We start from the raw sequence: 13,708 nt of genomic DNA, 5'->3' as shown, positions 1-13,708 counted from the left end.
ACAAACAAATCGATTTGAGGGATCAGAGGAAATGCATCCCTATGAAAGAGAAATGGAGAAGGTATATACAAGTCCTTAAAGCACACGCACACTGAGTTGCAAGACAGCACATCTATAAAACACAAGCAAGCATGAAGAGCAACAAATCCGAGTGTGAGAAAGAGCTAAAGGAGAAACCCAATTGTTGAATTGACAAACACAAGAGGAGGGGCAAACAGCAGATTGGATGTGAAAGAAAATGAGGTCCCAGGGGAAAGAGCAGAGAATAAAAGCGATAATCAAGTAAGTAATAGGAAAATAGTGGTCTAAAATAAAAAGCCTAGTCTTCAGACCTCAAAAGGGTTCACCCAATACTAAGAAATGTTAAGGAAGAGATCACAACTAGAAATAACCTGGTGACATTTTTTAATTTGAAGGATAAAGAAAAAATGTAGAAATGTCTAACAAGAAAAACACATTGTATACAATAAAAAACAAACTCAAAACAGGCATAAAGCTTTTCTTCTGAAATACTATCTGCCAGAAAACAATAGCAAATATCTATTATTTTGAAAGGAAAAGACTGTACGCCGAGGATTTGACAATGCAAAGGCCAACAGAAAAACAATGCCAGATTACGCAAGGATACAGAAAATACACCAGCCATATACTCTATTCAAAAAAAAAAAAAAATTACTCTAAGAATACCATAGAAGACAAAAAATGAAAATAAGTTAATAATTGGACAGACCACGTAGCAGAATGATTCTTGGGCCCAAATAAAAACTTGAAGCATTACGAATAAAGGAGGGGAGGGGAGCTGACATACAGTTTAAAAAAATGGAAACCAGGAAAAACAGAGTGATGTCTCAATAAGGTTGTTTCTATCATCATATAAAAAGACAAGTGTCCAAAATATTCCTGAAAGAATAAAGAAAAAAATACATTTCTTTTTGAAACGTTACCTTTTTCTGTAGACATCTAAGATCAAACACAAAATTTGTACCACTCTCAGACATCTAAGATCAAACACAAAATTTGTACCCCTCTCAGGAAGATGAAACTAAATGTTGAGCGTACATACTTCACTCTCTGCAAACTCCCGCCCCCACCCTGGGTCCTACAGCTGGCACGTGGCAGCATAATTTGGGATCACAATGTTTTTTCTTCCTCTAAGACTTTAAGTCCAGTGATCTCTTTCAATAGACATTTGATTTCTTAAATCACTATTTACTATCTAATTTTGCCCAAGACATTTCACTCAATAGCTGCTTCCTGTGTGACAACTATCCATCTATATACTCCAGTGCAGGGAACCACGGCAGTGGCTTTCTCCCTTTGAGAAACACCATTTGAAAACTCAGATGACAAAAGTTACCACTGCAGCTCCTGCAGACTTTCAAAAGATAAGGGAATATTACGAAAAAAACTTCACGTCCACAAATCTGACAACTTGAGTCACATGGACAAATTCCTTGAAAATTAACTTTCCTAAATGACACAAGATGAAACCAAACATCTGAATAGCTTCATAGTTACTAAATTCGTTATTTAAAAAATCTTCCCACAAAAACGTCAAGCTCAGCTGGTTTCACACCTTAATTCTGTAACTGTAATCGTGAAACAGAGGATAGTTAGAATTGGGTTCTATCAGCTTTAATATCAACAGGCATAACGGCTACGCGTCAGGTTGTAAGGGCTCGACTAGAAAGAAAGAGGGTATCAGTTCTGATGAAATTCATTTCTTCTTCCCCTTCGAAGGCTTGGCAAACAGAGCTGGGTCTATGTGTTCCTTCGCCAGTCCCCTGACAGAGAAGAGTCTTGCTGCTCGCTCCTGGAGCGTGCCCCCACATTTCAGCCCTCGGGCTGTGAGTTCACACTTGAGCTTCTCCAGACCCAGCAACTCCACTTCTGCAACCGAGGTGAACGCCAGTAAATCTACAGATTCCTGACCAATATCCTGAGAAAACAAAACAAAACACAAAGGAAATATGTAAAACAGGCTCCTTTCTCTGCATGGAACTGTCAACCATGTTCTATTTCCAAGGAATTTGCAGCTTTGTTGCCTTGTCTTGCTACTGAACTTTAATGATCATCTAAATGTTTTTCTTCCCACCTTCTCATTACACATAATTCATGTTAATTTTCCATCTACATATTTAGAAACAAGCATTCAGAACAGTAACAGAAGTTACAGGATTCCGGTAGATTCTGAATATTACTTTTTAAATTATTTTCTGATTTTTCCAGTAAAAAGTCAAACAGTAAAATATACGTAGCCTCCCCCCACACTATGACCACAGAAAAGAGCAGCAACCCATAAAGCTTAATTTTAATGAGGTTCCCATGCCTGTAAATCTATTAATTCCACACTCTTAATGCTTTCTATTCTAACTGAATAATTAAATTGGTTTGTCAAAGTTCCCACTTATATAACTCAATTTATATAAGTTCCGACTTATATAAATTCAAATGCTATTCAATAGATTTGCAACTGTTCTATCCACCATGTAAACAGACTGTGAGACAATTAAATACTTCTGACCATAGTGTGGAAATGTTCACATCTAGGGGTTTTTAAAAAATATACTCAAAGTACAAGAATTTTCTCTCACAATAAGTTATTTTTTTTTACACATAAAGAGCTCTCGGAATGGACCCTGTCTTTCTAGTTGATCTTCGTTTAAAAAAAAAGTCATTTTTTTTTAGATTTCTGAGTAAACCTTGGCTTCGCTATCTGTGGCCAAATCCTAAAACACCACGTATGTGTCTTTGGAGAATCACACCTAGTTATTATGAATACAATAGCTGCTACAATATTAAGAGCAGAATTTCCACGGTGAAACCTTAACAACTGAAAGCCAAATCAGGTTTTATTCTATTTTCCTTTATTCATTTTCCCAACACTTTGGTCAGGATAGAGCTCCCAATATATACAAGTAACATAAAAGTTATATGCTTATAACTCTAAAGGGTCAATTCAAAGCCCTTAACATAAAAAAATTCCACTATCCTCTCTAGAAAGGGCGATTTATGCATTTTTGCTTATTTATTGGGGGACAGGAAGGTGCTAGTTAAACAAATAATGATAGGCTTTGTATTTATCAAAGGAAACCAAATAGTGTGGGTTTCATCTATTCTAAAAGCAAATCATTAAATCAAAGAGTAAATATTAAAAGATTTTTGCAGGTAGTCAGTCCACGGATGACAGAATAAGCCACCATCTGAGGGAAAGCATGCACAATGAAAACCAATTCCCCGCCTTCTTCCGCCTCCCCCCACACTCCACTCCGGTTCAAGCCGTTGTTTCTCAGTCTAGTTGTGTAGGACACAGCTCCCTGGTCCAGGCTGGTATTAGGAGCCTTGCACTCCCCCAGCTGAGGCAGTCGGTCGGCTGCTCACAGCAGTTATCCACAGCTGCCGGCCACTCACGCAGGCCGCTCCAGGCAGCACACGGTAACCCACTCACGCCAACCCCTGGCTGCTCACGGCAGCCCAGCTCCAGCAGGAGCTGTTGTTCACCATTAGCTATAGAGGGCACAGCTCACTGGCCCATGTGGGAATCGAACCGGCGACCTCGGCATGAGGAACACGGCACTCAAACTACCTGAGCCACTAGGCCTGCCCGAAGACCAATTCTTAATAGGCTGAATGAGGGACTTAAGGTTTAATGATAAATTAAGAAGGAGCTGGTTCTCTGCCATAGGGAAAACCTGCACATCCAGCTGACAAGTCCTGTTCAAATAGTATCACATGAAAAAGAGAAACTGAGTAACTGGAGACTTAGTGATAGGAAAATGAGTACTTTCATCAAATCTAAAATGTCATCTATCTTAATATGCCTTACTACTGTATGTATTGTCAAGAAAGAATAAATGCAATTATGCTATGTGATACATACATCCAAATGCAGAGAGAATTAAAATGTGAAAAACATGAATCTTAGAATTAATGAAATATGGAACCAAAGATGCCACCTAGTGGCAAAATAATACAAATTCCAAGCTAAAAAACAAAGAAACCCTACGGATTTTTGGGGGGACAAGGCAAGCTTCACCATCATCTCTCTGTATTTCTGATGATTAAATAAGCCTTTCCACTATTCAACAAGCAGCTGATGGGGAAGAGCACGTTTTTATTTTAATGACTTATTGTGTTGACTAAACTGATTTGGCTTTACACAGCGACCCCTCAGAAGCACTTACTGTGTTTCCTGACTGGCTCCCCTCCAGTTTGGCATCAGGAATGTTTTCCCTGTCTTCTCCAGGTACTACGTTGGCAGCTTTTCCCCCATCAGTCATTTCTTTTGTCTCTTTCTCCTCATGCAGTCCAGTCCCAGCGGCTTCCCTTTCTGTGGGTTCTTTTCTCTCTGCCTCCTTTTCCTCCTGGGTTTTCTCTCTTTCTGTAGCCATCTTCCTTTCCACGTATGCCTGGGAAGGGCTCTCCCCCAGCTCAGCACACGAGTCTTCTGAAATACCATTCCCAGAGCCAGTGACGGGGGTCTGTAGTTTCTGTGGTGAGCTGCAGTCTGTCCTTAATCCTGGCGCCCTCTGAGAACTGCTGGGAAACTCAGCTGCCATCTCAACACCATCAGTGTCATGTTTGGGAACATGGAAGCTCATTCCCGAAGTACTAGGTGCTTCTTCACTGTCACTATCTGAAGTCTCAGAGCTGGACCCCTCCTCAGTCTCCAGGCCTTCCATGCCCAACCTGTCAGAAACAGAAAGGTTCAACACTGTTTCTAGCTTCTGCTTCAAAATAAAAGAAGAGCTACGGTTTGTTCAAGGAACAGAGACTGGAACCAACTGTCCTGAACAACCAGGAGGATCTCTTTTTATTTGATTTGATTTATTATTTAAGTATAGTTGGTATACAATATTACATGGTTTTAGGTGTGCAAATATAGCGATTTGGCATTTTTATATCTTGCAATGTGACCACCCCACTAAGTCTAGTCATCGTCTGTCACCATGCAGACTTAGCACCATATTGTGGACTATCGTCCCCTTCATCCTTTTCACCCATCCCCCATCCCTTCCCCTCTAGCAACCATTCTTTTGATCTATTTCTATGGATCCGTTTTTGTTTTGTTTGTTCACTTGTTTTGTTTTTTTTTGGATTCCACATATAAATGAAACCGTATGTTATTTGTCTTTCTCTACAGGATCTCTTAAGACAAAATTGATTTTACGTAAAGCTTTTTTTTCACATATTGTATGAATTTCAACTGTTGGAAATTATGAGTTAATATTGTTAATTATTAACTGTTGGAAATTGATGAATAGTTCAAAGAAAATCTTGTTTTATTCGCAATCGCTCCAAACTGGAAACTATCCAAATATCTATCAAGTAGAGAATGAATAAACAACTATGGTACAGCCGTACTATGCAATAATACTTGGCAAGAAAAAGGAATGAACTCCTGATCAATAAAATACCATCGATGGATCTCAAAAGCATTATGGTAAGTGGACGAAGCCAGACACAAAGGCCATAGGCCATTCTGGAAAAGATAAAACCACAGGAACAAAGATCTCACCCATGATCACCGGCTCCCAGGGATGGGGGCAGAGGAAAGGAATTAACTGCAAAGGGGCACACGGGCACTTTTCAGGGTGATAGTAATTATATGACTATATTTTTCAAAACCCACAGAACTGTTCAATCAAAAAGGGTGAATTTCACTGTATATACATTATACCCCAATAAGCCTGATTCAAAAAACACTCACAATGCCACTACACTTTCTCTCAGGAACATTTAATTCCCACTTCAGAAAGAACACACAAAATTCTATGCTGGACTCACAGTTACATGATCTTTTGTTAATAATTATCTTTCTATCCCTAAAGGGAAGGCCAACAAGGAAGCAAGATCCATTTGGACTTATCATTTTCTAGAACACGGCCCAAGGGAACTGAGCTGGTAACCAGAGGACCAATGGGAAGGGCTGGAGAGCTATCAGAAGAATGGGTAAGAAAAAGTACGGTTGTGCTTTTCATCCGCAAGTGCAAAGTGGAGAAGCGGTCTGGCAAAGGGACCAGAGACCTCAGCGATGCCTGTGAAAAACCCCAGAGAAAAGAGAACAGCCTGGAAAGTGCAGCCTGGACTTCCACCTGGGATTTTTGACAGTTAACTCTTTCAACACCACATGGTAATTCAAGTCTAAATTTATTTTTATGTGATCTTTCACTGTAAGGAATAATACTGCGCTTTAGATTCGATTAACGGCACTCATCGCAGAAACCATTACTAGTGGGTATAACATGACAATCACTAAAACCCCAAACACTCTGGAAAATTTCTGAGCTCCCATCAAACATTACTTAAAGATGCGTTATACCAGGTAGACAAGAAGGAAATGGAGCATGTCAGTCCTCAAAGATGAATGTGGAATGAAAAGACAACATACCAAAAGCATTTCCTTTTCGCTGCACTGGTTCCTTGCTCTGTTTTGGATGTGTTAGGCCGCTTCCGAGTCTCGCCGATTTCTGCCGATACCATCTTGCTGGAGGCCGCCTGCATACCTGAACAGAAATTTTTAAAACTCAGTGTCTATTATCAGAATTAAATTTAATCAAAGAAATTATAAGGAATCTGGATTGCAAAATGAGCTGCAATCTAAAGCTACAGATTCACATTTCTTAAGATATCAAAAGTTAGGATCGTTGAAATGAGATTCACCTCAAATTTACACAGATTTAAAATAATAAGCATTCTGGCGCTAGAACCAGATGTTTAAAGCACCAATGCCCAATTTGAAAACTTTGAAGGTGATGGGTTCAAACCTAGATCTCCCCAAACCTAGTGATTCCTCCCGTGCTCATTATTTGCATGTATTCGAACCCTTGTTATCTCATAACCTTTGTGATGGAAAAGCTTCCTTCTTATTCAATTGTATCTACAATAGCCCTAGCATAATACTCTGGATTCTAATAAAAGTAAATGACAATCATTCTTATTAGAAACTATTAAAAAGAATTGACCTAAAACTGCTGAATTCAGGGTCAAGTATATCAAATGCTGTGCGGCTGTGTTCTTTTTTTACGGGGTCACAGATATACCGTGTTCATTACTGAGGGGAGAGGTTCGACAGCTCTCATCAGATTCTCAGAGGTCTGTAACCCAAAAACGCTGAAGGACTGCACTCTGCGTGCAGTGTGGAACAGTCTGGAACCGCTGGTTTCAGGGGTGCCTGCTGACCACACGAAGGAATCCTCCCTCTCACCTTTGAGCACGGAATCCTCCAGCCGCTCAGCCATCTCATGGCACTGCTGCTGGTAGTCGGGGCTGGTGAAGCAGTGCCTGGGTTCGGCGAGCTTCCGCTGCAGTCGCTCGAGGCGCTTCTGCTCCTTTTCAGCCTCTCGCTCAGCTTGCTGTTTTACCCACTCAGCCATTCTGGGGATGGGAGAGAGACAGATGGAACTGAGTGGATGTATTAGACACACATTTAAGTACATGTAAAACGCCCCTCTCCCCAACACATCAGTGCACTCTTGCTCATATTGTGATACTCCCCCTGAGAGGTGTGCCATGCTTACTACTAGCATACTATCATGGACTTAAGACACGAAGATAATTATTAAATTATGGAAAAGGGGACATCTGATAACAGTGAGCCAGAGCACAAATATTTCAAGGTTACATTCCTGACAGGCATGGCATGTGTATCATCACAATTGATAGGAAAATATTTTTCTGTTTAAAAAAGAACAGATGGGCATCTTACGCTTTTTCATGATTGACATCCCGTAGTCTCCTTCCACTGAGATCCCGGCAAGCTTCTCGATTGGTTGTCTTCTCAATCTGAGCACCAAGTGCTCGGAGCATAGACCCAAAACCTGGGCAAATATATTTGGAGAAAGCAAGTTAAAAAGTGTTCAAAGATGGATAAATGCCAAACTTGTGAAAATAGTAATGAATCACAAGATTAAAGGTGATCTCTGATTTCTCCCCTTTTTTTTTTTTAAAGGAAATGGACATAAAGATTTGAACTCAGGAACAAATGTAAAATACTGATAAACTTGTTTAACCTCCTGCCTTTTGCCCTTCCTCTTGTATTTCTGAAATATTGTACCTGCATCACTGGGATGTTTTAGAGGGCTTTACCCAGGGTCGGAGAACCCAAGATTCCCTGATTAAGAACTTAAAAATTTATATGGTGAGATTTTGCAGTGAGTTTAGAAGGAAAGGCCATTTTAACTGTCACTGGCTAATACGACAAGCTTCATTCTTATTGACACGGTTTCAAACAGCAGGATGATTATAATCTGAGATGTCAGCTGTCTGAAAATCAAACCAAATCACCGTAGATCAGAAAGCTTAGGGATGACATGTTAGTGCATCAGGAGAAAGACTAAGAAAGAACTGTTCACACTCAGCTTTTGCCCGTCTAGTTCCTCTTTTCTGAGATGTGTGAATGCAACCAGAACCCTAACCTACCCCAATATGTAAACAGTTGCATTTCATAAGGTAACGTTAGACCTCCCTCGGAACTACAGTACCTAGACAAATACTTGATAAAAGTAGACTTGATTGTTTTCACATGCTTTCTTCAGCAAACTGGACAGAATAATCATCACAAGTCTTTATCTAATCTTCCCCAAAGCTGTTGAGCCTAGGTTACCTAAGAGCTATCTAGCTGGAGAAGGTGGCAACTGTATCATGCAACATCTTCCTCAAAAAGAATAAAAGAAAAAAATATTCAAACCCAGGTAAGTAAAGGGTTTCATAAGGTAAACAGGCTGGCGTACTTCAGAGACCACGGAGTTGGTTAATTTAATACATATGGCTAAAGACTACAGATGTGTTACAGCCAAGCAGACGACAATCATGTCCAACCTCCTTTTCCACCTCGAAGTCTGGGCTCCAAACTGTACACAGCTCCATGCTGCACCGTGTCACTGATGCTAATGAGGGATCCATTGCACTTCACAAAGAAGCATTCCTCTGGAACATCCTAGAGACAAAGGTGGGTTTTTTTAATGCTGTTTATGAGACAATACAAGTATCTTACAGGAAGGGACCTAGCTTATTATCTTTTTGTTACTCCAGTGACAAGCAGGTTGTGTTCAATTAATATTTGTTGACTTGAAAATGAAAACCACTAAAAAAAAAATGTCCTTTCATCTGATGGGTACAATTCTGGGTACAATTTTTTCCTAATACCTAATCATGATATGCAGAACTTTTTGTCTTTGAGATGATAATAAAAACTGCTTCTTTTGCCTTCTGTAATAAAAAGTCTGAGTCAAGGTAGAAGACTATACAGGGCGCAGATCCAGTCACTTTGGAGGTTCCATTTTCTCTGATTTTTTCAGATTAAATCAAGAGTGGACTCCAAGTTTAAAAGTGACAATATACAACCTGAAAAGTGTAGGTAAGTGTAAGAAGAAGGGAAGGGAAGAGATGACAGTATGGTTTTAATACACCTACATAAGCTTTAAGTTTTAGGACCAGCGCTTGCCTCTTCTGCTAGTGACCCCAAGTTATAGCCGATCACTGAAGAAGCCTGAATACCCCCAAATTTCAAAATTCTCAGATCAAATGATGAAAAAGAAATTATAAAAACTCTAAGTCTTTCTGAACAAGTTTCAGGTGCTGTGAAATAAAGACAATAGAGGAGTATTCTCCAAAGTTATATGGCACTTAGGAGGCACACAATTAAATCCACAATATCAAGAATGAGGAGATCGCTACACCAACAGAAAGAAAAAATGTATTACTGGTCTCTTCCTGAAGTGGAAAATATGTGCCATACCATACAGCTATTTTAACAGGAACAATTTATTCATTCGACAAATATTAAGTGTCTACTATTTGCCAGGTACTTTTCAGGTGTTTGGATACTACAGAGAATAATACAGTGAATATACAGATGCTGCCTCATGGAGCTTACCTTCTAGTGGGGTAAGCCAAATAATGAACAAACAAGCAAATTATATACTATGTCAAGTGTTGATAAGCAGAGGATAAGGTATGTGGATGGGTGTAGTGGTAATCTATCTTACATGTACAGTTAGTAGTGTCAAGGGAAGCCTCTCTGACCAAGTGGCATTAGAGCAGAGAATTAAAGAAAGTAAGAGAACCAGCCATGTGGCTATCTGGCAGACATCATTCTAGACAGAGGCAAGAGCAGATCAAAGAATAAGCTTAGAGTATTCAGGGACCAGCAACAGGGCCGTGGCGAGGGAGTAATGAGGCCTAGAAACCACTGCAACGACCTTGGATGTTACTCTGAATGAAACTATTGTAGGGCTTTGAATAAACTGAGATCTGAGTTATGCTCTGAAGGGATCACGATAGTTGTTCAATTGAAAATAAGACTATAGAAGCAGAGAAACCAGTGAGAAGCTATTGTGATAATCCAGGTGACAGATAAAGGCTATTTGTACCAGTGTGGTAGTGACAGCAGGTGACGAGAAATATGAGATTCCGAGGATATTCTGAAGACAGAGGCAACTGAATTTGCCAACGCCCTAGATGAGGGAAGTGAGACCAGTAGAGGAATTAGAGATGATACGAAAAATTTGGTTTGGCTAATGGGAAAACAGAGTTGCCATTTATTAAGAGGGAGAAGGAAGTTTGGGGGAGACAATTAGTCTCATGCTGGATACGTTAGTTTGAGATGTCCATCAAGGTAGCCAAGTGGAGAGGTCAAGAAAACTGACGGATATATACAAATCTGGAGTTTGGGGAAGAAATCAAGGCTAGACAGTTACGTTTGAATGTTGTGAACATACTGATGGTACTTAAAGCTATGAGAGTGGACGAAATCACCTGGATGGGGTGGGGGGGCAGAGAGAATATCAGAAAAAAGGTCAGAAGACTAAGCCCTGGCCACTCTAAGGTTTAGAGATCAGGGAGATGAGGAGGAAGCAGCAAAAGAGACTGGACAGGAGAGGCCAGCTGAGGTGGAAGAGAACAGAGGGTGATGTCCGACAAGTGAGAAAAGTGTATTAAGAATCTACTTAACTGTTTTTAACCATTTGTATATTACAAAGCACTTTCAAGCACAAAGCATTATGTGTATCTTAGCCCAATGAGCCTAAGGCCACCAGGGACAAACCTGTAGTCCAACGAAGTCAAATTTATTGAATCCATGCAATGAGGGGGGACTGCACACCAGAGGAATCATGCAGTGTCTCATCAACAATAACAAAAATAGAGAGAGTTTTTATAGGATTTGGGGCAGGGTGGAGTTTAGGGGAAATTTAACGGGGTTTTGAGAGGCTCCAAACAAAGCAGGTCTGTGTGTAAAAGGGGCAACATCAGGTCTAGGACTGTGAAGCAGATAGATCCAGACTCCTGTTTCCTTGGAAACTATAAAGTTAAGATAAATGTGGAATGTTGTGTTCAGAAACCCCTAATCTGAAGCCCCGCATCTGGGTTGGAAATCAAGAGTGCTGCTCTATATCAAAGAGACTTAAGATTATCAGGCAAGGGCAGGATGCTTCATTCTGACGGATATAATTTCAAACAACAAAGTTTCTTATAGTCTATGATTTTTGAGATCAAGGTCTCTCCATGAATAAGAAAGCTGTAGACTTTCAAAGGAATCATTATGACATTTCACCACTGCCCCCATCGTCCTTGGGAGAAATACTGTTTCCTATTAACTTTGCAGCTGATTTTATCTGTGTCTCTTATCCCAGCTAGATAAACAGCAGGGCAGATTTTCACTTTCTCCCTGGCAAACACTAACTTTATCATGAACTAGAGTAGTATTGTTTTAAAAAGCATAGTGTGATAAATGTCTAGTACATTGTTCTGTGCACCTGAAACTAATTTTTAAAATGTTAAAAAAATAAAAATAAAAATCATAGTGTGAACTTGAGCTATTTTTATTTGTTTCAGTATCTCATCAAATGCCCTTTTAGAAGTCTTGTCTGTTCACACTTGATATGGTCATGTTTCTTAAGTACCTGGCTGAATCCATTCATTTCTATTTCTTCTTATTTAAAATTATTTCTTCCAATACGCCTCTCAAAATTAAGATCCTGTTTTTCCTGGTCTCAGTTTAGATCAATTATCAGTAAGTTTGAAAACTGTACTCGTGAAATAAGAGTTCTATCATCAGAGATATTAAAATCCAATTATTTTGGAAATCAGTTCCCCATTCAGATGGTCAAAAACAGTTCTGACAGTTTTTAGACTCTGCACTGCAGCATAAGAAGAAAAACAGGGAAGCTGAAAAAACACATTATTTGCAAACACACACTGCTGTTTCATGGAACCAGTCCAAGTAAAGATCTGGTTTGAACTGCAGTGTTAACATGTGTTAAGCTTATAAATGACAAGCAGAGGAAAGAGCCTAAGGAAGCAAGGATGAGGTGTGGTTATAAAGAAAAACAGTACTAGATCAAGTGCCAGGATTAAAATTAGATTCAGGGAGACCACTCAATTCTTTAGATAACTGAACAGGCTTTATATCTCATAGTTGGTAAAAGCTGGCTTGCTTGACAATTAAGTAAACCACACATATAACTTTAGAAGTCCATGAAAGGTTTTCAAAAATACACATAGACAAATGAGACGGTCAAATGATCAGTGAAAACATCTAAACGACAGGCCCTAAGAACCCATGCCCTCAACAGGATATGTGAGTCCCTGGCCCCAAACAGTTAGTACCAGATAAATCCATTTCCCTCCCTTACCATCCTTTGGCCTGGGTTTAGACATCACATATTTCTTCTATAAGTTGGAGATAAGAGGGATGTTTGATCAGTGGACAAAACGCATGTCACATAACCATAGACTGAATGTAAGGAAAATATAAGGAAATGTCCCTTAAAAGTCATCTGGTCCAACTGCCTCACTTACGGATGAAGTAACAGAATACCTAAGTGTTTTGTGTTAGTCCAGACAGAAGGCCTGTGAGCGGAAGGGTTTATCCCCCTTCTATGGGGTGACAAAACAACAATCAGCCCAAAACAAAAGCAGAGGAAGGCCTCAGCATCAGTTTGAAGAATCTTAACACTGAGGAACCCTCAGCCTGAAAAAATGAAAACCCCAAAGAACAGACGCACCCCAGACAGACCCTCTCCGCACCCAATCCTGACTCGTCCTCCTCTCTCCCCTTCCTTCCAGGAACCGCGAACCTCACCTGATCTTGGCAGTGTTGGTGGATAAAGTCTCGGACAGAGCATGGGGCCGAGACAGCCCGCACCGCCCTGCAGCCGAAGCCGGGGCCACGAATCCACACCAGGGTCACCGTCTCCGCCATTTCACCTAGTCCCGGAAACTGACTCGCCGCGCCTGAACTCCACGACTGGCCCGGCGCACCTTGATGACGTTAAGCTCGCCGTTAGGCGCCCCGCCCCTCAGGTCTTCCGCTCGCCCCGCCCCTCCCCTGGGGCGGGTCACGTGAGTCCGGCCGCAAAACCGAGCTGGCGGGGGGAGGGGAACAGGAAGAGCCTGGCAAGGGCCGATAAGACCGCGGAGCACCAGGGCGAGGCGTTGCTAGGGGAAGTTGCTAGGGCGGGGCTCCAGGGACCCTCTATAAAAGGCTGGCGCTGGGTTAGGTTTCTAGCTCTCTGGCTATAGCGATAAGACTGTAACTAAGCACCGCCCCGTGCCGCAGGCTTTGGCCCTTTTCCTTACATCTGTGCAGTTATTTTTGCGTCGCGGGGATCGTGGCCTGAGAAGGCACTGTTCCCTGGGGGCGTAGGGGAGGCTGCAGTCCCGGAAGTGGTTTGGGGGGGCTGCTTCCTCAGCCCTGGGGAGCTCT

At 41.0% G+C, this 13,708-nt stretch overlaps 1 protein-coding gene across 1 annotated transcript; it reads right to left on the bottom strand.

Annotated features, from left to right (window-relative positions):
• Nucleotides 1-388: 388 nt before the first annotated feature.
• On the bottom strand, nt 389-13,265 carry SDE2 (SDE2 telomere maintenance homolog). The gene is made up of 7 exons (XM_019730909.2): nt 13,085-13,265; nt 8,821-8,938; nt 7,709-7,820; nt 7,208-7,377; nt 6,392-6,506; nt 4,185-4,689; nt 389-1,939 (listed from the first exon to the last, which is right to left on the bottom strand). Exons 1-7 carry the CDS (start codon nt 13,202-13,204, stop codon nt 1,718-1,720), a joined length of 1,362 nt encoding a protein of 453 aa, XP_019586468.2. The 5' UTR covers nt 13,205-13,265; the 3' UTR covers nt 389-1,717.
• Between the last annotated feature and the right edge of the window lie 443 nt (nt 13,266-13,708).

This window comes from Rhinolophus sinicus, linkage group LG12 (genome assembly GCF_036562045.2).
Source record: "Rhinolophus sinicus isolate RSC01 linkage group LG12, ASM3656204v1, whole genome shotgun sequence".
In the NCBI taxonomy this organism is placed as follows: domain Eukaryota; kingdom Metazoa; phylum Chordata; class Mammalia; order Chiroptera; family Rhinolophidae; genus Rhinolophus; species Rhinolophus sinicus.
This window is presented reverse-complemented; position numbering and strand designations above follow the sequence as displayed.